This window comes from Chiloscyllium plagiosum, chromosome 32, assembly GCF_004010195.1.
Source record: "Chiloscyllium plagiosum isolate BGI_BamShark_2017 chromosome 32, ASM401019v2, whole genome shotgun sequence".
Classification (NCBI taxonomy): Eukaryota; Metazoa; Chordata; class Chondrichthyes; order Orectolobiformes; family Hemiscylliidae; genus Chiloscyllium; species Chiloscyllium plagiosum.
In genome coordinates this window covers 39881959-39909366 of record NC_057741.1, presented here as the reverse complement: position 1 = coordinate 39909366, position 27408 = coordinate 39881959, and the positions used below count along the sequence as shown (strand labels likewise).

Sequence of the window (27408 nt, the reverse complement as noted above, 5' to 3'; positions counted from 1 at the left end):
ATCCCAACTCCCACCTCACTCCCAAATTGCCCATCACTCCCAAATCCCCCATCACTCCCAAATCCCACCTCACTCCCAAATCCCACATCACTCCGAAATCCTGTCTCACTCCCAAATCCCATCTCACTCCCAAGTCCAACATCTACATCATTCCCAGCACCCACCTGTTTCCCAATTTCGACATCGCTCCCAAATTCCACATCAACTCCCAGTACCGACATCTCTCCCAGCTCTGGCATTACTCCCAACTGCACATCACTGTTAACTCTGACACCTCCACATTGAATTGAGCCCAGGTCTCATTAGCAGCTCACCATTTCAGTTCAGCTCACTGCCAGGTGACTGTCTTGGACTCTGCTGCAGTTTTATGTTCACATTTTTGGAAGAATGTCTCAAAGAGGGAGCCCTGATTGGAAATGGAGCAGGAATGAGGGAATTCAGTTCCTTTGAGAGATTGAAGGATTTGGGATTATTCTCCTTAGAACAAAGTGGGAGGTTTACAAGAAATTTAACTGAGATATTCAAAGTCATGAAGTGTTTGACTGAATAAATAAGAAGCTATTCTCACTTGCAGGAGGGACACAGGTTTGAAGATTGGTAGGAAATTGAGGAAATTTCTTTTGACACAGTGTGTTGTTATGATCTGGAATGCACTGTCTGAAAGGCTAGCACAGATTTAAGAATAACTTTCAAAAGGGAATTGAGGAAATACTCAGCAGTGAGAAAATCTGAGGACAGAACTTGGGCATTCAGAGACTAAGGGGAGACTCTGTTAAAGTGATGTGTAGGCACATTCACTTTGGTTTGAATTGATTTGATTTGATTTATTATTGTCCCATGTACTGAGATACAGGGAAAAGTACTGTTTTGCATGCTAACCAGACAAATCAGACCCTACATAAGTACATCAGGATAATAGAATAGAATGCAGAATATAGTGTTACAACAACAGAAAAGGTACAGAGAAAGATCAGCTCTTTTATATAAGAGATCTATTCAGAAGTCTGATAATAGTGGGGAAGAAGCTGTTCTTAAATCTGTTGTATCTTCTGCCTCATGGAAGAGGGTGGAAGAGAGTCTAACTGGGTTGGAGGGGTCTCTGATGATGTTGACTGCTTTCCTGAGGCAGCTGGAATTGTAGATGGAGTCAGTGGATGGGAGGCTGGGCTGTGTTTATGACACTGTAGTTTCTTGCAGTCTTGGTAGAGCAGTAGACAAACCATGCTGTGACGCATCCAGATAGGATTCCTTCTACGGTGCATCAGTAAAAATTGGTAACACCCCTTGTGGACATGCTGAATTTCCTTAGCCTGCTGAGGATGTAGAGCCATTGCTGTGCTTTCTGGACTGCTCTGTTCTGGGCTGTCAGAGTCAGTTGGGTCCAAGCTGTATGGTACAGACTGACGACAGGCTGGTAAAGCCATCTGAAACAAAGAAGGAATGAGAACAGATAGCACAGGGATGATGGTGGCCACAAGAAACTGAAGGGCTGCAAGGGAGGATAGGGATTTGAGGAAATGGAGGGATATCAGAAGGAGAGAAATAGAATGAATGGTATAAAGTGCAGCCAGAGAGAGAGAAAGATGTGAAAGGGAAAGGTAGATTCAGTAATTGCTGAAACACTGTGGGAGCTTCAAACACATTCCATTGGGCTGGAATTTGGGGAAGCACAGTGGCTCAGTGGTTAGCACTGCTACCTCACAGCACCTCCCAGATTCAATTCCAGCCTCAGGCGACTGTCTATGTAGAGGTTGCACATTCTCCCCGTGTCTGCATGGGTTTCCTCCCAAAGAGGTACAGGTTCGATGGATTGGCCATACTAAATTACCCATAGTGTCCAGGAATATGTAGGCTAGGTGGGTTAGCCATGGTTTATGGGGACAGGGTGGGTCTGTAGGATGATTTTTGGAGGGTCAGTGAAGAATTAACAGGCTGAATCACTTCTATCTGCACTACGGCAATTCGATTATTCATTGCAATCATCCAGAAATATGAGCCCAGGCTTGTGTCTATGTCTGTCATTCAACAATATTAAAATAACATGATTAGATTCCCTACAGTATGGAAACATACCACTTGGCTCAACAAGTCTACATTGGCCCTCCAAAGAGTAACCCACCTGCACCTCTACTTACCCCTGACTAATGCACCTAACATTATGGACAATTTAACATGGCTCATTTGCCCGACCTGCACGTCTTTGGATTACAGGGGGGAAGACAAGAAGGGAACCCACACAGGCAAGGGGGGAGAATGTGCAAACTCCATGCAGGCAGTCACCCAAGGCAGGAATTGAACTTGGGACCCTGGTGATGTGAGGCAGCAGTGCTAACCACTGAGCCACCGTGCCACCCACCCTGGGCAATTGTTACATCATGCCCCAAACATCCACACAATTAAAATCACTCCTGAACAAAAGATTTTCTGAAAATATTTTATTGAGTAAAATTTATCAAATAGATTCAACAAGAGCAGATACAAGCGATCTACACAAACAAGTCCTATTCATTAGAATAACATTTTAAAGCCTTTTATCTCTCACAGATATGCCGATATACAGATAATATAAACATGTACAGATCAACGGGTCAGCACTGTCTGATACAATGTCTAAGTCCTTAATATCATATTTCTTTGATTGCTTAACATTAAATGCTACATAAAACAGATGTGCCCTAATATTTAAAAGTGAATTTGACTGTAGTAAGCCACCAATGCTCCTTTAACAGGACTTCCAAAACCAAGATCATTTCCATCTAGAAGGACAAGGAGCAGCAGATACATGGGAACACCACCCCCTGCAAGTTCCCCCCCAAGCCCCTCACCATCCTGACTTGGAAATATATCGCTGTTCCTTCAGTGTCAGTGGGTCAGAATCCTGGAATTCCCTTCCTAAGGGGCATTGTGGGTCTACCTACAGCACATGGACTGCAGTGATTTAAGAAGGCAGCTCACCCCCACCTTCTCAAATGTAGCTCGGGATGAACAGTAAATGCTAGCAACCCCACATCTCAAAAACGCTGAAAAGTAGTTGTGTGCAAGTTCATTATTATTTCGGGTTTTTTAGATGCAGAACCACCTTGGTAGAATCTTGAGGGTGTTGATGAGGAACTGTTCAGACCTTTGTATGATGTAATCTATACAACACCAGAAACCTTATGCCCCAAATAAAATAAATGTCTTTAAGCTGTAAAAAGAAAAGTGCTCCCTTCTATAACACGTGCAGTCATGCAAGTGACCAGAACTGTCCATCAGCACCACGTTGAATAGAGCAAAGACTAGAACATGGACAAGGAACCGAACCTTACGTCCACCATCTCCTTTAATTCAGTTAATCAGCATCCTGGAGGACCAGGTAGGGATTACTGTCCTCTGAAACAGAAAGAATAATTCACACTGAATGAATTTTCAGAAATCTCCATAACAATTACTCAAACCAGAGGTAGTCTTCAAATCTTGTACTTGTCATCACCAAGACCATCTAATGTCACCTCAAGAGAGTGAATCCTCACCTCAACCTCTGCCTATTGTCTTGAGTGAGTATCTCTAAACTACACATTCTTCCTTTATCACTACTACAGTACAAAATGGTAAAAACTGTAGATTGAAAATTCAGACCAAACATCCTCAAGATGGCATTGTGAGCGTATCTACTGTTAGAATAGACTGTTGCTGATGGAAGGAGACAACTCTTCACCACCCTCCCTAGGGCAGCTAGGGATGGGTGATAAACGCTGGGTCCAACCAGCAACATCCACATTCCCTGAATAAATAATCAAACACAACAAACAGCCCAGCCACTAAGATCAATTTCATTGTTGCTAATGGAATGGTGAAAATAAGCATTCCAGCTTAAAGGTTAGACTTAGTGTCAAGCTACTGTCACTTAGTTAACCAAAACAGAGCAGAAATATTATGACATCCCTCTGGATCAGGTAGGCCCTTGAGCCCAGTGTCCTGGCTCAGAGACAGAGACACTACCATTGTGGCACAAGAGCCCTAAGAACAGACCAGGACATATCTGACCCGAGCATGCAAGTTGTTCATGTTGTTGTCAGTAAATCCACCCTCAGGTGATACTCACCGGCTTCATTTTGTTCACTGTTATCTTCATTTGATTCCTCGTCATTATCCTCCTTATTGGAATCAGCTTCTTCAATTCCATCAACGTCATAATCATTGGAAAGGCCAATTGAGTCCACATCCACTAAGCTGAAACCAACATTCCAAGCCTATGAACAGGAGGAAATGATTCCATCAGTATCCTGGGATGAATGACTTTCGAAGAGATTGGAAATTACTTTGAAATTGTAGAATTGGGACTGGGCCAACCCAATGTTAGTTTTTTTAAAGCATCCATAACAAGGTGTGATCCTTAGAAATGTGACAACTGAATATCGGTACAGACTGTTCCAGACATCCTTCACCCACCTGCTCAGACATGCTGAGACCCACCTCTCGAAGCCAGGTTCCTGGATCAGCACTGTGCCAAAACACTGCCAGACTGAAGGATGTTTAAACAACAATTTCAAGGGACATGAGGCTTTGACTTTGGTCCTCAACTAATTATTTGCTAAAGTGGCTGAATTCGGACAAATGTTCAACTGCATGTGGAAGATCCTTGCTACAAATGTTGGAAAGTGTTACCCAGCCTGTCCAGGAGGCTGGGGAGAAAGAGACAAAAAGTGAGGTGCTGGAAAAGCACATCCGGTCAGGCAGCATCCAAGGAGCAGAGGAATCAACGTTTCGAGCATAAGCCCTTCATCAGGAATTCCCAAAACGTTGACTCTCCTGCTCCTCGGATGCTGCCTGACCGGCTGTGCTTTTCCAGCACCACACTTTTTGACTCTGATCTCCAGCATCTGCAGTCCTCACTTTCTCCTGGGCTGGGGAGAAAGTGTTCGGAGAGAGTCTGGCAACCAGCTGGAAATATGAGATGTTGCATTGGGAACAGGAGTCTTTGGCACTGTGGGAATCTGAGGAGGGAAGCGTGAGGACATGCTGTTTTATAACTATTGGCATTTTTGGTTCAGGCACAGCTGCTCAGTACTGAACTTGGAGGGTTCCAACTTGGATATATCCAACAGCAACACAGAGAGGGAGAGAGAGAAATGCGTGGAAGGAAAGGGGGCAGGGTGGGATGTAGTAATTGCTGTGGGAAGAGGCTAGTGAGGAGCAGTAATATCACACTGACCAGTGGGCCGAATGGCCTGTGTCTCTGATGTCATTGATGCCAGAGGTGTTGCAGCATTCTTGGAGAGCACTGTTCTTAAAGACACCAAGATGTGAATCAGAATGGATCCTCACCTGACCACATCCGGTGTCATCGGATGAAGATGGGATTAGAGCATTGAACTCAATGATCATATTGTATGGCAGAGCAGGTTCAAGGAGCCAAATGGCCTACTCCTACTCCTATCTTAGATGTAAGAGGGTGAGAAGATTCAGCCCCTTATATCATATCAATAATTAACTAATCTCTTCAACTACCTGGCTGTAAATTGCAAAAACAGAAGAAAAATACCTCATCCTCTTCAGTTTGATCATCTTCGTCCAAATTTCCATTTGACATTTGCTGATTGGCAAATTGTTCATTATTCATGTTTCCATCACGGTTCACGTCCAATCTGTGCTCAGAGATTGTGTTTTGTTGGTTCAGCCCCTTGTGGCTCTCACTGATCACAGAATCATCTTCAACGTTTGAGCCCAATGGGTCCCCTCCTTGCACAGAGTCAGTGTATGGGAGGACAGGTTGCTCTGGATTCGAAACATCAGTCTCCGATTCCTGTTCAACCCCAACATCCACAGCATTGGGATCAACACTTGGTGTAAAAGGTCCCTCATTACCTGGTAGAAAGGAGTCCTCATTATCTGGTGCGAACGGTTCCTCATTATCTGGATCTCCAGGGACCTCATAACCCGGCCCACCATATGGGACATTCTCATAGGGCATGAAATCAGTATATTCCATACTGCTTGAATCTTCAAATGAAACCTCAGAACTTATGCTGAGAGGTCTAGGATTGCTTAGCACAGAATATTCTTGTGGATCACCTTGTCCCACAATATTATCTTCCTTTATCTTGGAGAGTTCGGAATTGGAATTCCTTGAAAACCCATTATATACAGGTCCATAGTTTGGATACTGAGGGAAGTTTGGATACTGAGGGAGTTTGTTGTAGCTTGGGAAGTAGCCAGGGAATTGGGGATAGATGGGGTAATATGGACTGAATGGTACCCTGGGGTATCCAGGCTGAAAAGGATAATAAGGTCTGTATAAAGGTGGATAAAACTGTCCATAATAACGATAGTTATTCTGTAAGTACAAAAAAAAGACACAATATTAACAAATACTCTTGAAGGTTATTGTAAAACTAGACTGAGGCGAAAAGACACAATAGAAAGAAAGAAGCAAAATGTCCATATTCAAAACCTCCAACCGGTCCCAAAAATGTTTCACTGAGGTTTCATGACTTGAGAAATAACATTATTAACTTTGGGTGGACATTAATTCCTCATTAACCAGGAAGTGGGGTGTATCTAAGTTGAAGGACCGGGGCATATGTTGTGGTGAGAAAGCATGAGGATATTTTCTATTCCAGCCTTACCGAAGGCTCCTGCTTCCACAGTGATTGGCTGCCTTCAGCCTGACTCCAGCTTCTGAGCTGCTGAAACCTGCATTTCTGGGCCCCAGGACTCAATAAGGTATAATTGCTTCAACTATTAACCTGGGCTTGATGGCAACATCATGGCAGATGGTGGAATTTGAATTTAATAAGGATCTGAAATTAAAAGTTTAATGATGTTGATTGTCAGGTAAAACCCATCTGGTTCATTAGTGACCCTTCAGGATGGAAACTGTCCTCCCTACCCAGTCTGGCCCTACATGTGACTTCAGACCCACACCAATGTGGATGACTCTTAACTGCCCTCTGGGCAATTAGGGATGGGCAATAAAAACTGGGCCCAGCTAAAACACCCACATCACTTGACTGGTTAAACAAAAATGTTGATGCTTGAGTTGAGGTAGATATCAATGACTTTATTGATTAGTGAGGAAGGCATTACTCCAATCCCTGTTCCTCATAGAGCTTTGTATCTGTCTCCATCACAATCAACTACTTCAGAAAATGAACGCACAAACCGCTCACCTACTCCTCTATTCCTGTGAGAAAGTGAGGACCGCAGATACTGAAGAGTCAGAGTTGAAAAGTGTGACTCTGGAAAAGCACAGCAGGTCAGGCAGCATCCGAGGAGCAGGAGAATCGACTTTTTGGGCATCATTCCTGATGAAGGGCTTTTGCCCGAAACGTCGATTCTCCTGCTCCTCGTATGCTGCCTGACCTGCTGTCCTTTTCCAGAGCCACACTCTCGACTCTAATCAATTCCTGTGTCTTTATGAATTGCCTTGACACATTTCTGTGAACGTTATAGCTTTATTGTAAATAACTTGATATTTAAAAAGCAGAATAAAATGGCAGTATGGTAAGAATAATGGAAAATGAGAGTTTACCTCCCGACTACCACTCTCCAGGTCTCTGGCTTTCCGAAGCTGTGAAAATGAAATGGAGACCAATGTTAATAACATTGTGGAGTGTACAATGGAACGGTTAGGATTGTCTCAGTAACAGAATAACATCCTCTCATTTTCAGGTTTCCCTGTGGGGATGCCTTTGGGATTTTGGAGAAATTACTAATATTCCTGGTGAGAATCCTCCAGGGTTTCTCCTGTTACCGACTCTTGGGTTATCCTTACTCTGAGGTTGGGTAAGCAGGATTCCGGGTTGCTGACCTCTGTTTTCCTTTCTATCCATAATTCCATCCACAGTTTCCATTTCCATTTCCATCTGGGGTACGTTGACCATTTCCAGAACCTCCTCAGCTTCCTCTGTCAAACGGCCCCCCACTGATGAGGAAACCCAATGGAATCAGCCTAGCCTTCCCTGGGGTTTGACAACAAAGACTTTCACAAGTCAGTGAAAGTCATGGTGTGATCAGTTACTATTTCCACATTCTTGTACAGACCTGGGCTGTAGGTCAAGTGTTTTATCAAATCCCTACAGTGTGGATATAGGCCCAACAAGTCCATGCCAACCCTCTAAAGAGTAACCCATAGAGACTCATTCCCCTGCCCTATATTTACCCTATGACTAATGCTCCTAACCTACACATCTCTGAACACTATGAGCAATTTGGTACAGCCAATCCACCCTATCTTGCACATCTGTGGACTAATGGAGGAAACTAGAGCAAAACAGGGGGAACGTGCAAACTCCATCTAGACAGTTACCTAAGGTGGGAATTGAAGCCGGGTCCCTAGCACTATGAGGCAGCAGTGCTAACCACTGAGCCACCATGCCACTCCTTTTCTGGGGTAGTGACACAGAAAAGCACAAGAGAAAAACACAAGAGCCCTTGCTTCACTTCTTTGATTCAGTGAGAAGGCCATTGCTAGTGTTGTTTTGTAATTTCAGAAATACATTTGATTCCTAACAGTATCTTTATATAGATCCATTGTCACTGAATGTAGTTCGGTTCTGTGCAGTAGCACATGAAGAACAAACGGACACTGGAGTTTGACTCTACCCAACAAACAAACCCAAGACATTCCTTACTTGTACAAAATTATATTTACACATATTTCTACCTTGAAGCCAGCTTAGGCAAACTCCCATGTGCTGAGCTGTAATAGACTGGGCACTCTGTCTCTATGTTCAGCTCGTGTTTACTGATCCAGGGCAGAGAAAGAAAACATGAAAAATTCACTCTGAAACTCTTCTTGAAACACAACAGCATCAACTTTAATGACTGCAAGGAATTTGCAAACAATCCGGTTTCCTCCCACAATCCAAAGATGTGCAGGTTAGGGTGAATTGGCCATGCTAAATTGCCCATAGTGTTAGGTGCATTCGTCAGAGGGAAATGGGTCTGGGTGGGTTACTCTTCGGCGGGTCGGTGTGGACTTGTTGGGCCGAAGGGCCTGTTTCCACACTGTAGGGAAGCTAATCTAATCTAAAATGATGATATGTCCAGCAAGCTGCTTCTCACTGAGAGACAGACTGTGTGTGACATCAACAGGATGGGTGGAGCTAATGCAACCAGATTGTTAACCCCTTCAGAATCAATGCCTGATACAAAAGTTTCCACTTTATTTTCATGAGCAAACATCTTCTTATTTTGAAAAAAAAGGTGATACTTACAGGATTGGCCAACGCCACGACCACCAGGCACAAGGTCAAAACCACAGTTTGCATCTTTCTGTGCGGATTTGGATCTGGAAAGCAAGAACTGGGTTCATTCGAGATCATGGTGTGAAATGGGAATTGGACAATGGTTCAGAACAGTCACTTCCTCTTTTATTCTGATGACAATAGATTTCCACAGCCACTTGATAAGGTTCGCATTTAAGAATATTATAGAAAATGAAAGCTCATGATTTCGGAGGTAGGGAGTGAAGGTTGTCTGACTCAGAAAATAGGATGTAGAAATAAATAGGTATTTTTCAGGTTGGCAAACTAAAATAAGTCATGCACTGGAACCTTTAATGTTCTCAGTTTTTATAAATAAATTGAATGAAAGAGCTAAAGATTATTTGTCAAATTTGCTGATGACACATAGAAACATAAAAATAGGAAGAGGAGTAGGCCATTCGGCCCTTTGAGCCTGCCCTGCTATTCAATAGGATCATGGCTGATCCACCTACTCCAACCATCTGCTGCAGATTTTCCAAAATATCCTTGAATTCCTTTCACCCCAGACAAGACAACAGGCTGGAAACTCAGCTGTGACAAGGACATAAGGAGGTTGCAAAAGGATATGGATACATTATGGGAGTGGACAAAAAAACCTGGCAAATGGAATACCGTATGATGTGGGAAAACGTGAAATTATCCATTTTGGAAGGAAGAAGGTAAAAAGGAACACATTATCTAAATAGTGAGAGATTGCAGAGGGATCTTGGTGTCCTAGCAGGTCCAACGAATAACTAGGAAGGTGAATAGAAGGTTATTATTTATTGAGAGGGGCGGTGAGACTGTGTCTGGGGTCCTGTGTACTGTCACCTGGCTTACAGAAGGATGCCAATGTGTTGCTGGTGATTCAGAGAGGTTTCTCAGGCTCACATCTGACATGAGCAGGTTGTCTCAGGCGGCCTTTACAAGGGTAAGAGGCAATGTGACTGAAACATGAAAGGCCCAGTAGGACCTTGACAGGGTGGATATGGAGGTGGCCTTTCCTCTTGTGGGTGAATCTTGAATTGGGGTCACTGATTAAACATCAGGGGTCACCCCTTTGAAATAGAGATGAGAAATTTTCTTTTCCTTTAGAAGGTTGGGCCTTTGGAACTCTTTTCTTGAAAAGGTGGTGGCAACAGAATCCTGAATATTTTATGGCAGAGATAGATTTGTGGTTAAGCAAAAGGATGTTGCAAAATTTGAAAGGGTTCAGAAAAGATTTACAAGGATGTTGCCAGGGTTGAAGGATTTGAGCTATTGGGAGAGGCGGAACAGGCTGGGGCAGTTTTCCCTGGAGCGTCGGAGGCTGAGGGGTGAACTTATAGAGGTTTATAAAATCATGAGGGGCATGGATAGGATAAATAGAAAAAGTCTTTTCCCTGAGGTCAGGGTGTCCTAAACTAGACAGTATAGGTTTAAGGTGAGAGGGGAAAGATATAAAAGGCACCTAAGGGGCAACCTTTTCACGCAGAGAGTGGTGCATGTGTGGAATGAGCTGCCAGAGGATGTGGTGGAGGCTGGTACAATTACAGAATTTAAAAGGCATCTGGATGGGTATATGAATAGGAAGGGTTTAGATGGATATGGGCCAGGTGCTGGCAAATGGGACTAGATTAATTTAGGATATCTGGTCGGCATGGTCGAGTTGGATTGAAGGATCTGCTTCCACGCTGTACAGCTCTATGACTCTAGAAAAGGTTATCAGAAATAGGCAGGAATGTGGGTTTGAGCCTCAGTCTCCAACGCTCTTGTGCAAACAATCCAAGTTTGTCCAACCTCTCCTTCTAGCTAATACACTCCAATCTGGGCCATATCCTGGTAAACCTCTTCTGCACAGTCCCCAAAGACTCCAAATTCTTCCTACAGTGTGGTGACCAGAACTGTACATAATACTCCAACTGTAGTCTAACTCAAGTCTTATAAAGCTGCAACATGACTTTCCAATCTTTATACTCAATGTCATGACCGATGAAGGTAAGCATGCTTTACTACCTTATCCAACTGTCTTGTCAGTTTCAGGGAGCTATGGACTCGCACCCCAAGATCCCTCTGTATATCAAGGCTCCGAACAGTCCAGCCATTTACTCTACACTCTCCTCTTGCATTTGACCTCCCAAAATGCATCATCCCAGACTTGTCTGGATTAAACTCCATCTGCCAATTCTCCACCCAACTTTACACTGATCTATATCCTGTTGTATCCTTTGACAGCCTTCCTCACTATCCACAACTCCACCAATGCTCATGTTGCCTGCAAGCTTACTAACCAGACCACCTACATTTTCATCCATGTCATTTAATATTTATTATAAACAACAGGGGTCCCAGCACTGATCCTTGCGCACCACTGGTCACAGGCCGCCAGCCAGAAAAATGTCCCCTGTTGCCCTTCTTAAACAAAGCAACAATGTTGGCTATTCCCTAGTCCTTCTCTCCTGTGACTAAAGAGGATACAAAGATCTCCAGAAGGCTCTAGAAATCTCCTCCCTGGCCTCCCTCAGTACCCTGGGATAAATTCCATCTGACTCTGGGGTTTTATCTAACTTAATGTTTTTCAAAACACCCAACACCTCCTCCTTCTTAATAGCAATGATTGGATTGAGAGAAATGGATTGGTTGTGGAGACGAACAAGGTTACAGAACCGTGGAGGGCTAACGTGAAGAAATTTGAACTCAAGAACGTTAAATGTGATGCTTTGTGGGAAATCAGAACATCTTCAAAACATTCCTCTCTCAGTCGTCCTAAAGTTTGATGTCTGAGTGGGGTTGGGGGAGAGGAAGCTGGGAGGTGAATAGGGGGATGTGGGGAGTTAGGCAATGATGGGTCACTGAGAAAGAGGTGAGAACGAGAGAGGGTGAGGAGTGGGAGGATGGTGATGAGAGATTGGTAATGCGGAGGAATTGGGGGAGGGGCAGTGCGGGTTCAGGGGGAATCTATCACTGTTGGCTCTAGGTGAGTGAGTTCTGTTTCTGTTTGCTTGTTTTCTCTTTGGCAGTGTAAACAGAACGCTCCCACAGTCTCTCGTTTGATGACAGCTGCCAGGAAACCCACTGTAACAGTGCCAGGACCATGAGGAATCCAAACTTCAAATCCTGCCTGTGATTGGCTGGTAAACCACAGCTCAGGACCCTGACAACATGAAAGCAGAGCGGTCAACATGATGTCAGCTTCTTGTGTTCAGTTAAAGTTGTGTCTTTCTAACGTCCCCGGGTTTTAGAAAGGTCACAGCTCAGACAAAGTGCCTGAGTCCAACATCATACACGTTGTGGTAGAGACACTGCTCAACTTAAACAGAAGGAAAATTGGAATCATGTTATAACCCATTGCACACACCCTAAAATAAAATGGATAGAAGATAAAATGTTCTCATGTAACTTTCTCTTTTCATATCCATATCGCTGCTGAGGGGTGATCTTATAGAGGTTTATAAAATCATGAGGGGCATAGATCGGATAAATAGACAAAGTTTTTTCCCTAGGGTGGGGGAGTCCAGAACTAGAGGGCATAGGTTTAGAGTGAGAGGGGAAAGGTATAAAAGAGACTTAAGGGGCAACTTTTTCACACAGAGAGTGGTACGTGTATGGATTGAGCTGCCAGAGGAAGTGGTGGAGGCTGGTACAATTACAGCATTTAAAAGGCATCTGGATGGGATTATGAATAGGAAGGGTTTAGAGGGATATGGGCTGAATGCTGGCAAATGGGACTAGATTAGGTTAAGATATCAGGTCAGCATGGATGTGTTGGACCGAAGGGTCGGTTTCCATACTGTACATTTCTATGATTCTAATTGCCAAGTGTGTAGCAGTTTGTAACAATGCTGTAAAAATCTTTAACTTCTCAGGTTAATTACGGACAGGATCTTGGGGATTGAGACATCTACTGTCTGATTATACACAATTACTGGATGTATTCTCCCCTCATTCTGGAAATTGTCTCGAGCAACATGTATCCAATCCAGTCTGAGCAATCCTCCTCTCACTGCAGGACTGTGCAGCCTGGGATCAGGGCCTGTTCAACTCAGGAACACCATTCCTTCAGGATACAGAGTGCAGATTAAATCAAGCTCTGTCCTGGAAACAAAGGGAGACTCTTGTGACCATGTTGGTGCCTCCCTCAGTGCCCTACACCTCCACCCCCCACCCCCCCGCCCCCCCCCCCCGCCGTGGGCGGAGCACCATTAAGAGGAGAGCTACAATAAGCAGCCAAACTGTGAGGAACATAACCCCCCTGTGGCCTTGAGGATGGATCAGCTGACAGCGGCTGGACCACAGCTAACACTGAGACCCATATATTCATTCTATCCACCAGAGGGGTCGGGGAGCACCCACTCCACTCTCCTCTACTTCAGGAATGTGACAACAGAGTAGGGGGGAGACAGAAGAGGGTGCTGGGGGACGGAGGGGAGAATGGGTGTGGGGGTGTATGGTTGGTGGGAAGGTATTACTCCCAAACTCTCAGAGCAGGAGTGTTGCGACAGAGTTGTTTCTTGCCCCACCATTTAAACCCCCCGAAAGACCCAAAGGCCACTGGACACCTTCACTGTGCCCTCCCCACACCCCACCCCACCCCACTACTGGGGAAATGGGAGACAGGGTGGGGAATGGTGATGAGGTGGTGGCACTGCAGTTTACTAGCCCATCACCAAACACATTGGAGGGCGGTGACAAGGTGCCTGATGGAGGGACCCAACATCATCAAAACATAGAGAATAGGAGCAGGAGGAGGCCATTCAGCCCTTCCAACCTGCTCTGCCATTCAACTAAATTATTTCCCACTATTTGGGGTTTCATTGACCAACCCATTCCCTCTTGCCAACATGCCCAACTCAAATTGCCTTAATTAAATACTGTTCACTGAGCTCTGGAGTAGGAATGGCGAGGCTGTGGGATGCTCTGCCTGTGCTGGGTTCAGTGGTTGGGGTCAGCCCTGTCTAATTTGTCACTCTGAATATAAACAGAAGAGGAAGCCACACAGGTTTCTGCCTGGGAACCAGGTAAACAAATAAACATCCCTTCCATCCTCAGATCACACAATGACTGTTTTCAGTCTCCGTTCCCTCTGCTTTACAGAGGGGGGATAGGCATCACCAGGGGTTAAACCTGCTGACAGAATGTGCAGGGACACTCTCCCTCCTTCTCAGTACAGCCCCGGGTTTGACCCCAGGGTTCCACATGGATGTTCCCCATGAGGGCCTTCTCCAGTCCTCCCCTCTCCTCCCTTCCCCAGGCCTGAGGTCTCTCCTGACTCCACAGCACGGGCCTGTCTGGTTGTTACTGAGTTTCTCCTGTTCACCCAGCAGCTTGGTACAATGTGGGGACTGACACAAAGGGGGATAGTCAGGTATTTGGATAAGGAAGAGCATTAAAGAATATGGAGAGACAGCAGAGAAATGGGATCAGTTTAAACAGCTCTGCCTGCAGAGCTAGCACCACTACAAGGTGTTGGGCTGAATGGCCTCCCTCTTTGTGATGGTAAAGTTTATGTAGACCATGTGTGTAATTTTGATCTAACTCATGCTGTAAGAGAAAAGAAATAAGTTTATGATCAAAACTTACTGATAACGAGTTGCTGTAGGAAATGTCATCATTTCCTCATTTTAATCAATCAGCATCATCTCGGGAAAGTGTTAATGAAAGTGACCCACAGGCTGTGAGATAACAGGCCAGGGGCTGACCTCTGAGCCAGCTCAGTCCCTTTAGGTGATAGCCTGGGAATATTCATTGAATATATCTTACTTATTCATCAACAGGATGTAGGTATCTCTGGTCAGGACATTGCTCATCCCTAATTGCCCAGAGAGCAGTTAAGAGTCAACCGCATTGCTGTGGGTCTGGAGTCACATATAAGCCTGACCAGGATGGTAGTTTCTTCTCCTGAGGGACATTAGTGAACCAGATGGGTTTTATCCCTAACAATTGCTTCATAGCCATTATTAAACTTTTATTTCCTTGTTTTTAATCGAATGTAAATTCCACCCTCTGCCATGATATGATTCAAACCCATGTTGCCAGAACATTACCTGGGTCTCTATCAATAGGTCCAGCAATAATACCACATGGCCATAACCTCCCCTAACATGGGATTACATTTATCTATTCTTGGACATGTCCCCTGTACTGAATCTAATTTCATCAGGTTACAGTGGTGTGGCAGTAATGTCACTACCTGTGGGCTGGCGGGGGGGAGCTAGGTTCAAGTGCCACTGGTGATCTGTTGTGTTATAACATCTTCAAACTGGGAGATTTAAATACCTCAGTCTAATTCCCATTGCACATCGCGGGTGGATGGTGAGTAACGAGCCTGCTCACGTTGAGACGGACTAGATTCCCAGGTGTTACCTCAGGGGCTTCCATTTTACATCCACATGGAATCACCTGAATCCAGTGGAGAAATTGGCTGCAGATGCAGCTCAATCCCACACAATCTCCAGATTGTCTCAGTTCAAGAACTCCTTTGCCAAAGTGCTCACTTTCCCTGCAGCACCTTTAACAGTGTTACCCATATCAAGCATTTGTTACACTTTCAAACAAACTGACTGGCGTACAGCAGTGGGGACGTTAAGTAACTGAGTAGAGTCTCAAATCCAGTCATTTCCAGTGACATTCAGTCAGCCTAGCCACAGCGAGGGGGACTAAACACTCTCATGAACAAAGGTTACTTTCTGTGACTGGCTCACTTTCACTGACTTGACAAACCACCTTAGCTATTAAAGGAATGTTCCCTAAATTAAAGAAAAATAAACAAATAGGGCTCTCTCCGCTCTGCTGTCTCATGGGGGATCTTATGCTTGACATGATACAAAGATTCAAAGAAATTTGAACAGTTACTGAAACCAAAGCAGTTTTGAGGATATTTAAAATCCAGTTTCTCAACTACGCCAAAGTGGAAACTCAACTGCTATCAAAGTCCTTTCTCCAATATTCTTTTCTTGTGTGATCTGATTCCCTGATACTGTCTCACTCTTACAGTGACCCCGTCCTCACTGCTACAGCAGACTGCCTTGAGATGACAAGGAAGAGGTGTTCACCAACAAGAAGATAATGCACTGACAAAAGAAAAGGGAAGAAAGCAGCAAATCAGTTAAAATTCTCTCTGGTGCAGAGGGAGGGAGATTCAAGTACAAAATGTGAACATTGCAGAAGCTGGAAATCTGAAATCAGAATGACGGAAATTCTGGATAAACTCAGCGTGTCAGGCAGCACTGGTGAAGAAAAAAGCTGAGTTAATGTTCCAGGTCAATGATCTTTAACCTGATATCTAACCCTGAGACTAAACTCCTTCCTACTGTCAGGTCAACAAGATTTATTCAATGTTCAAAATGAGAACAAGTAAAAGTAAAAACGAAGAGAAACTGCACACTGTGTGAAAGGGTATTATTGCGTAAACTCTAACCAAAGTGTACACTGTTAAATAAAACAAATTATTATGCTGTATTCAGCTGAGAATTCCCTTTTAAAATGTTTTAAATAAAAATATTTACTTGTGCATATTACTCTTGAAAAGCATTTCACAAGGAATTAATGCATTTGGGTTTACGACTGCTATCCCAAGGGCAGAATTCTTCAGCAAGTTTTTTTTTAAATTGCAGCAAGGTGTGTTGAAATTAAAGTAGGCACCTCCCATTTAAATATCGATGAGCTTCTGGCTTTCCCCTTCTGCTGGAGACAGATGGGATCAGGCAGCAAGTTCAGGAATCATGGTGCGATTTGTACAAATGCAACCTGAAGATTGTGAAGAATCTATACAGCCTAATATTACTGCTCAGAGTGCAACAGGTAAATCACAGCAGCTGAGTGATAGCTTCTGAACAGAGATGTTAAACACCAGCACTGAGGACAGAACCATCCACCTCAGTAAAACCAGACAGCACTGATAATAACTACCTGCATTTCCTACAAATGCTCCAGGTGATTTTTAAACTCCCCAGAAGCTTCCTATCATAGCCTAAATGTCAAAGAATAGATGTACAAATTACACAATTCCTGACAGTTGACAAGTACATTTCTCTAATTAAATTCAGGAACACTTCCAAATATTTTGAATGTGAGCATTTTAGTCTCAGCAAACTTTTGTGATGACAAATCCTTTTCCTGAGGGAATCTCCAAAACACAAGTCATTATTGCATACAAACATTTTAAAAATTACTTTAGATCAGTTTAAATACTGAAAGCAATTATTGTTCAATGTTTTCTTACAAATGATGACAAATGCTTTCAGTTCTTTCTTCAAAGATATAACATCGGTGAACATTTCTCAAACTGTTAAATTGATATTTCAGTTACTCAGTTATTGTACTTGAATAAACGTAACATGAAGGAGATTAACATATTTCTCTCATTACCTCACCACTTTAGAAAGATGCAGAGATCACAGGAGTCAAATAGGATCTGGCACAAAGTCTGTCTCAGCTGTGAATGGACTAAACCGTGCTGGAGAAGCAAGATCAGTCTCAGTGTCTGAGCAGCGCTCAGCCTCTGGAAACTTATTCTCCTGGATTTCAGACCCTGCCCTAGTCACAGCCAATCACAGCTTCCAGGATCTGATGAAATGAGGTGTTACCACCACCATCAACCCTCCAGACATTAGTCACTGGGAGGTGAGGGGGTGGTGGTGGGGGGTGGTGGGGGTGATAGTTTCATTTACCCTCAGTTAATCTTTGCTGACTGTGCACAGGTTCATCAGAATTTCTTAACTCGTGCTTTATCAAAAACCCAAAGACTTCGAACTTAGGAAAGGTGGATGCTACAGATTTCGAAATAAACGTGGAGAATGCTGGAGAAGCTCATCAGGTCTGGCAGCTTCTGGAGAGAGAAAAACAGAGGTAATGTCTCAAATCCAGTGACTCTTCATCAAAACTGAGAACAAGTCAGGAGTGTGTTTCAAGCCATTCTAGATTTGAAATATTAACTCTGTTTCTCTCTCCACAGATGCTGTTAGACCTGCTGAGTTTCTCCAGCAATTTCTGTTTTTATTAATACAGTAAAGGTTTGGTCCTGACAATTATTCAATATTCTGATCGATCAGTTAGCTGTTCTTGTTGATGTCTTTGGTAAAGATGTCAATGTTGTTGCTTTGAACAAACCATTTGCATATTTATTTAACCATTCCTGCTCCCTCAGTGTGGGTTTGATTTGGTTTCTCTCCAGTTGCTACTGAATATGGGTTGGCTGTCGGGTGGGATCTGAGTTATGTAATGGACAATTCCAGAGTAACATCTCAATGTGTTGTTCGTGAAGAACATTCCCATAAGTGTCAGTGCACCCTCCCTACTGCTTCCTGATCCTTCTCTACACTGCAGCGAACACCAGTTAGACCCACAGATTCCATTTGTTGACTGTTTCCAGGGAGTTTGAAGAAATTCCATATTCCTGCTTCTCCTTCCCAGCCTTAGCTCCAAGAAACTGATCATGGACATCATTTCCGTTGGATGGTTCATTATATCAGTGACATCACTGACGCTCGTCCAGTGAGAGGAGAGACATTTTGAAGGTTTCTCTATGTTTTACTGTCTACTGTTTGTTCCTGGAAGGGGAGAGAATGTTGGTCATTTCCCCTCGTGTCCAGGACACAACATTCACTCCACAGTATTGGGTTCAACATTCTCAAGTCAGTGAAATTAAACTGGGCAAACTCTCATGAGCTGACAATATTAAACTGTAAATCTCCATTTTTCATCACTGTTCTATTAATAGCTTATTGTCAACGTTGGAATTAAACATTCCATGGGCCCACAGATGATACAGTATTATGGTAATGAGGGGAGTTGGCAGTGTCACTGGGACATTAATAGAGAACCGTGGTCTAAAGCCCTGGGACATGGGGTCAAATCTCACCATGGCACAGGCCTCCCAGCTGCTAGGACCCAGGAGAAACCGGGAGTCAGGCAATGCAGTGAATTGTTGGGAGTGGAGCACAGTCAAAGTGCTAGGGGCTGATAGGCCTCAGACAAATCTATGTGTCCTTTATCTATCAGTGCAGCTGAGAACAATGGGGAAGCCCATCACCAGTATTTACTTTGTGCAGCCGAGCAAAATTAGAGCTCAGAGAAATGCAGGTGGTTGTGTTCCCATGGACCTCCTGCCCTTGTCCTTCTAGATGGAAGTGGTCGTGGGTTTGGAAGATGCTGTCTGAAGAACTTTGGTGAATTTCTGCATTGCATCTTGTAGACAGCACACTCTGCTGCTACTGAGCGTCGGTGATGGAGGGAGGGCATGTTTGTAGATGTGGCGCCAATCAAGCTGCTGCTTTGTCCTGGATGGTGTCAAGTTTCTTGAGTGTTGTTGGAGCTGCCCCCATCCAGGCAAGTGGGGAGTATTCCATCACACTCCTGATTTGTGTCTTGTTGATAGTGGACAGGTATTGGGGAGTCAGGAGGTGAGTTATTCACTGCAGGATTCCCAGACTCTGACCTGCTCTTGTAGCCACTGTGTTTATGTGGTGAGTCCAATTCAGTTTCTATTCAATGGTAACCCCCAGGATGCTTGTATTGAGACATTCAGTGATATTAGCATGATTGAATGTCAAGAGGTAATGGTTAGATTGTCTCTTATTGGAGATGGTCATTGTCTGGCATTTGTGTGGTGTGAATGTTACTTGGCAGTTGTCAGCCCCAAGCCTGGATATTGTCCAGATTTTGTTGCATTTGAACACGGACTGCTTCAGTGTCCGGAGAGTCATGAATGGTGCTGAACATTGCGCAATCATCAGTGAACATCCTCACCTCTGACCTTACAATGGAGGGAAGGTCATTGATGAAGCAGCTGAAGATGGTTGGGCCTGGGACATTACCCTGAGGGACTCCTGAAGAAATGTCCTGGAGCTGAAATGACTGACCCTCCAACAACCACGACCATCTTCCTATGTGCCAGGTATGACTCCAACCAGTTGCATCTTGTCAGGGTCCTTAGCCTTTGCAGTATCCAGTACCGAAAATGTGTTGCTGGAACAGCTCAGCAGGTCAGGCAGCATCCAAGGAGCAGGAGAATCGACGTTTCAGGCATGAGCCCTTCTTCAGGAATCAAGATTCCTGAAGAAGGGCTCATGCCCGAAACATTGATTCTCCTGCTCCTTGGATGCTGCCTGACCTGCTGCGCTTTTCCAGCAACACATTTTCAGCTCTGATCTCCAGCATCTGCAACCCTCACTCTCTGCCAGTATCCAATACCTCCAGCTATTTTGTGGTGTCACGTGGAGTGAATCGAATTGGCTGAAGACTGGTCTCTGTGATGTTGGGGATCACTGGAGGAGGCCGAGATGGATCACCCGCTCGGCACTTCTGGTCGAAGATTGCTGCAAATGCTTTGGCCTTATGTTTCACACTGATGTACTGGGCTCTTCCATCGTTGAGGATGGGGATATGTGTGGAGCCTCCTACAGTGAGTTGTTTAATTGTCCACCACCATTTGGAAGTGGATGTGGCAGGACTGTAGAGCTTGGGTCTGATCTGTTGGTTGTGACATCACTTGCTGCAGATGCTTTGACATGCGAGTAGTCCTGTTTGGTGACTTCACCAGATTGACACCTCATTTTTAGGTTTACCTGATGCTGCTCCTGGCAAGCTCTCCTACACTCTCCGTTGAACCAGGGTCGATCCCCTGGCTTGATGGTAATGGTGGAGTGGGGGATATGCCGGGCCATGAGATTACAGATTGTACTGGAGCAGCACCTCATGGATGCTCAGTCTTGAGCTGCTGGATCTGTTTGAAGTCTGTCCCATTGAGCACGGTGATGGTGCCACACAACACGGTGCAGGGTATTCTCAATGTGAAGGTGGGACTTTGTCTCCACAAGGACTGTTTGGTGGTCACTCTTACCGATACTGTCACGGACAGATACATCTGCAGCCAGCAGATTGGTAAGGATGAGGTCAAGTATGTTTTTCCCTCTTGTTGGCTCCCTCACCACCTGCCTCAGATCCTGTCTAGCAGCTATGTCCTTTAGGACCTGATGAATTCGATCAGTAATGCTGCAAATGAACCAGTCTTGGTAGTGGACATTGAAATTCCTCACCCAGAGTACATTTTGTGCCCTTGCCATCCTCAGTGCTTCCTCAAAGTGTTGTTCAACATGGAGGAGTACCAATTCATCAGTCTGGGGAAGATGGTACGTGGCAATCAGCAGGAGGTTTCCTTGCCCATGTCTAACCTGAAGCCATGAGACTTCATAGAGTCCAGAGTCGATGTTGAGGACTCCCAGGACAACTCCCTCCCGACTGTATCCCACTGCCAGTGAGACAGGAAATATCCAGGGATGGTGATGGTGTTGTCTGGAACATTGCCTGTAAGGTATGAATTTGTCAGTATAATTATGTTAGGCTGTTGTTTGTCTGGAATGAGTTAATTAATTAATCTAACCGGTGGTGAGCTAGAGGCAGATCAAGCAAACATCTTCCAAATTCTCCCAAGTACATGTGACTCTCAGTTCTGAACTCAGAGAGTGTGTAACATTAAAAGCCCTGAGTTGGGGCTGTGAAAAGCCACAGGTAGTTCCCTAATCCACTGCCCCCTCTGTGCACAGGACTCCCTACAGCTGAACTGAGCTATTGCAAGCTGCTGAGAGCCTTGATGAGAGGTTATGGTCGAGACTGGAACAAAAGGGAAAACAGAGTTGTTTATGTAACTTGGAGGAGGTTGGAAACCTCATTGGGATATTCAAAATGGGCCTCAGCAAAACTATTGACAATTTTGGGGTGTTGTTAACATGGGAGTGGAGATGTAATTTTGAATCTGGTGGGCAATATTTATTCAAATTCCAGAGCTGTGAGACTGTTGAGGGAGGAGGTTGGAGGTAAATAATGGGGGTTATTATAATGGGTGCAAACAGATTGGGCAAGAATCTGCTCATGTTGTGGAATGGTTTGGAGGCACCAGTCAGCGGAGGTACAGGCTCAGCTGCCTGCAGTGTTGGGTTGCATTTACAGAAACAGGCAGAAATCTTTCCACAAGGAGACTGTTCATCAGCTGACTTACAGAATGTCTCTCATGAAGTATCTCATTCTGAACTCTCAAGCTACACAATCAGGGCCAACATGGGACTGAGATTCCAAGTTATCTATGCATTCTGTATTTCTTTCAGAATTTTCACCCTAATCGTTTGCTCTGAGTGGAATTGTGCTTCCCCAGACCTTGTTGTGACAATAAGTCCTTAACAAACAGCAGATACATAGGAACACCATCACCAAGTGAAGCTGATCATAAGCAAATTGCCCCTTTGAGAAGGTGGGGGTGAGCTGCCTACTTGACCCGCTGCAGTCCACATTCTGTAGGTAGACCCACAACACCCTGAGGGAGGGAATTCCAGGATTCTGACCCAGCGACACTGATGGAACAGCGATATATTTCCAAGTCAGGACGGTGAGTGGCTGGGAGGGGAACTTGCAGAGGGTAGTGTTGCTATGTATCTTGTCCTTCTAGATGGAATTGGTCCTGGGTTTGGAAGGTGCTGTCTGAGGAGTCTTGGTGAATGGGAGCTGTATTGAGGGAGGAGGAAAGTAACCTACTTGTGGAATATATTGTTCATAAACCACCTTTCTACAATGTGTGTATTCCACACTGGTTATAAAGCTGCTGCTTTCTGTTTATTTCATTAAACAATGATGGATCAGTGAGTCAGTGACAAGAGCAGGGCTTGGTTTCAGTCTTGTCAATGTTTTTTAGGAGAAAGTGAGGTCTGCAGACGCTGGAGATCAAAGCTGAAACTTTATTGCTGGAACAGCACAGCAGGTCAGGCAGCATCTAGGGAACAGAAGATTCGACATTTCGGGCACAGGGCATGTGCCCGAAACGTCGAATCTTCTGTTCCCTAGATGCTGCCTGACCTGCTGTGCTGTTCCAGCAATAATGATTTTTAGACCTAATTTGAATTTGTATAAAACTCTCCATCTACAGACAAGGTGGCCGAGGTTCCTGGGGCTGCTTTGTGAAGATTGGAAACATCCAGGCAGCTGATGTCCTTCAGATCTTGTGACTGTATGCTGATGCTGTTGAGGCATCTGTGCATATAAACTGATAGTTTGTAAAAACCACTGAGGCTGTCGTTGATTTGGAGCTGTGATGAGTTTAAGGATTAAATATCCACACTGAAAATGTGAAACACCTTTCGAGAGGCAGTGTGTTGTCACTTTGTCCATTTCATCTGGGGACCCAGAACTTGGCCTAAGATCTCACTATCCATAACCTACACCAGCTCTCTCTGAAGTTAAATATCAGCAGTGCTACAGACACACTCCTCTTGATAGATTGTATGTGGCTAGTTTAAGAGCTCTCTTCTGAGATTGAATAGTTCAAGGTGCTTTAGGACTAGCTAACTCAGTGGGACAGGATGGCCGGGACAAGTGTCACTGGGATCTTGGAGTCTGTCCCTTTATCTTGGTAAATATTGGGATCATGGTGTAAAGCCTTTATTTCAAATGTCAGAGAGAAAGATAGAGGTACATCTCAATCTTCCTTCATTACCTATAACCTCTGCATTATCCTTCAGACTGAAAATTAATCTCTTGTTAATTCCTGTGGATAATGTGTAGGTTCAGATTTTGGTGGCGTGTGGCACCTTATACTAACCTATAGCTGCTCAGCTTGGGTTTGACGATATTTTGCCAAGAAGCGTGCTGAGGGAGTTGGTAACATCCTGTTCACAACAATAACTCTATCAGGTGGGACTAGATTGGGTTGGGATATCTGGTCAGCATGGACGAGTCGGACCGAAGGGTCTGTTTCCATGCTGTACATCTCTATGACTCTATAATAGGAGCATAATCCAGGGGCTGATTGTCTTCCTTAATCAATAAGATATGCCCATCAGAGCAAAGCAGGGAACGCCAGGGAATGAATTAATTGCATTAGAATCAAATCTGAAAGACAAAGAGAAATAGAGAGAGAGGGAAAGTCAGAAAGGAGAAGTAAGAAACAAAAAAATTATCATGTTAAAATTTTAAATTTCCTAAAACAATTCACAAACAAAAGGATAAAACTGCTTTATTTAAATGTGTTTACTGTCTGGGAAAATAAGGTCACCCACACCCACCAACCCCACCGTCACGTGGCTGAACACTTCAACTTCCCTTCCCACTCTGTCGAGGACATGCAGGTCCTGGGTCTCCTCCATCGTCGCTCCCTCACCACCCGACACCTGGAGGAAGATCGCCTTATATTCCACCTTGGGACCGTGCAACCACACTGGATTAATGTGGATTTCAACAGGTTCCTCATTTCCCCTCCCCCAACATTATCCCAGTCCCAAGCCTCCAATTCAGCACCTACCTCCAGACCTGTCCATCTTTCCCCCCTCTGACCTATCACCTTCTCCCTCACCTTCATCCCCTATCACTTTCTCAGCTACAGCCCCCACCCGCTTCCATTTGTCTCTCAGTCAACCCACAAGCCTCATTCCTGATGAAGGGCTTATCCAGAAACATCGATTTTCCTGCTCCTCGGATACTGCCTGACCTGCTGTGCTTTTCCAGCGCCACACTCTCGACTCTGACCTCCAGCATCTGCAGTCCTCACTTCCTCCTCGTTATTAACAACAAAGAATTGGAGTTTCAAAGAAGGAGAGGTTGACCTTATTGAAAGGTATAAGATCACAAGGAGATGTGGCTGAGAAACTACTGAGCACCGTCTCTACCTGTGAGAGAGAGCAGACCCTGGGATGGGGGGATGGGGGGATGGGGGCTGGGGGAGGGGGAGGCGGGAGGGGGAACAGCTTAGAACAAGGGAATTGGCCCCCGTTCAAGACAGAGACAAGGAGAGCCATTGTACTGTCACCTTTTCTTTGTGAAACTCTCATCCATGGGAGTGGGGGGAGGGGAGGGGGGCCTGTGGGGGGCCTGTGCTGGAGGCAGGTTATTGAATATTTTTAAGGTGGTGGATCGATTCTTGAATAATAAGGGTGTTGAGAAAATGAGGTCTGCAGATGCTGGAGATCAGAGATGGAAATGTGTTGCTGGAGAAGCGCAGCAGGTCAGGCAGCATCCAGGGAACAGGAGAATCGATGTTTCGGGTATTAGCCCTTCTTCAGGAATCACAATAAGATCACAAGGAGATGTGGCTGAGAAACTACTGAGCACCGTCTCTACCTGTGAGAGAGAGCAGACCCTGGGATGGGGGGATGGGGGCGGGGGGAGGGGGAGGCGGGAGGGGGAACAGCTTAGAACAAAGGAATTGGCCCCTGTTCCTGAAGAAGGGCTAATGCCCGAAACGTCGATTCTCCTGTTCCCTAGATGCTGCCTAATAAGGGTGTTGGTTGGGGAGAGGAGTGGGTTAAGCCAAGAAAGTGGGGCTGAGCCGACAAGCTGTGATCTTATCAAGTGGCACAACAGGTCATAGGTTTATAGAGTCCCACAGCACTCCCAAAGACAGGCCCTTCAGCCCAAACTGATCCATGCTGACCAAAATGTCCCCCCTCTCTAACCCCATTTCCCTGCACTTGGCCCATACCCTTCTAATCCTTTCCTACCCATGTATTTGTCCAAATGCCTTTTAAATGTTGCTGATGTACCCACCTCAGCCACTACCGCTGGCAGCTCATTCCAAATGCGTACCGCCCTCTGTGTCTGACAGACCAAATGGCGTATTCCTCACGTGTACTTGTTTCAGCCTTGGGAAGGTCCTTACGCTGATAATTACTAGGCCTAACTTTCTGCAGCAAGTGTTGAAAACTCCTGGGCTATCCTCATGAGGCTAGTACCACAGAGACAACTCACCCAGTGACCTGTCGTAATGTGCGACTCAAAGGGAGCCTCTCATTTATCACAGGTTACTGGAATAATTCACATACTAATTATAATGAGCATCGTTAAACTCTGCAGTATTTATTCTGTACAACACAGCTGTGACTGCACTTCAAATCAAATCTTTGCTGTCTGATTGTCATGAAGCACTTTAGGGGAATATGGTGGTCATGAAAGGCGCTATATAAATGTAAGCCTTTCTTTTAGCAACTTCTTCTTTCCGTGGAGGTTTTGTTTAATTCAGGTGTTTCAAAGTAAGAATTATTTATTGGCGATGGTGTGTTGGTCGTGGTTCAGAGGACAGTGCATTTTGTCTGGGAATCACATCAGACTGGGTTCAAGACACCTCCCCCTGTTAGGTTCCCTCCTTGAGATTCTTACACGCGTGACGCAACTGCAATACGCCAACTTCTGTGAACAGTCACGGTTTATTTCAGCAAGCACAAGTTTTTGGAGGATCACTTAACACTCTTTGTGATGCTTGCAGAGCAGGCCAAGTGAGGCTCCCTGAACAAGGGAACCATCCTCCCTTTTTACAGGGTTTTACATCACAGTCAGTCATGCACGCAAGATGGGATGGGGGATTTCACACAGAGTAGGTTACGGGATGGAGATATCACAAAGGACAGCTCCCAGCCACTCGCCCACAGTCACATGCCACCCAGAAACAATGTAAAGTGATTCGATTATTTCCAGAAACAATGTGTGATTAAATTATTCCTTAAAACAATGGGTGATTAGATTGTCACATCCTGCCTGCCCAACCTGGGACATCCAATTTCTTACATGTCAGCAGAACAAATTAACCCTTTAACATCTCACCTCAACCTTAGTAGGGCTCAAAAGTTATTGAGAGAAAGGGTGTGGTGGTAGTGTCCTTAGCCCTGAACCAGGGGACTGTGGTATTCCAGACATGTGTAACAACAGGTTGGCCCAGAAAATATCTCATTAAATCAAGCTGGCGCTCCTTTCCTGGGGAAAATGTTTCCCAAATATTTTGATCAACATTGTATATGCTGAAAGACCCAGTGCTCTGGGACTCTGTCCCTGTCTTGGCTCATCTACTGTTGAAGCCCTCGCTCAGGAGCCAAAACTTTCTTAGTCTTGTCAACGGTATAGTCTTAGCTCTCTTGGGCTCTGGGTTCATGGTCAATACTGTAATCAGGAGCTTTCACAAATGGACTCGCATATGGTGGAGTCTGTGACATACACATAGACTCACGCACACACACAGACTCACACATATACACAAACACACACACACTCTCACACATACACAGACTCACTCACAGACACACACACAGACTCACACACACAGACTCACACATATACACAAACACACACACTCACACACACACAGACTCACACACACAGACTCACACCACAAACCCAAACCCACAAAACAGACACACACACATACACACACACATGCAGACACACAGACTCA

The 27408-nt window shown here is 44.8% G+C and overlaps 1 protein-coding gene across 2 annotated transcripts; it reads right to left on the bottom strand.

The window, feature by feature from the left end:
• Positions 1-3066: 3066 nt before the first annotated feature.
• Positions 3067-17709, bottom strand: LOC122539298. Of its 2 annotated transcripts, none has more exons than XM_043673993.1 (6): positions 17577-17709; positions 9201-9274; positions 7514-7552; positions 5525-6316; positions 4085-4232; positions 3067-3372 (listed from the first exon to the last, which is right to left on the bottom strand). In XM_043673993.1, exons 2-6 carry the CDS (start codon positions 9252-9254, stop codon positions 3332-3334), a joined length of 1074 nt encoding a protein of 357 aa, XP_043529928.1. In that variant the 5' UTR covers positions 9255-9274; positions 17577-17709; the 3' UTR covers positions 3067-3331. The 2 variants fall into 2 exon arrangements, with proteins under 2 accessions (XP_043529928.1, XP_043529929.1); XM_043673994.1 differs by having other exon boundaries at positions 17582-17709.
• Between the last annotated feature and the right edge of the window lie 9699 nt (positions 17710-27408).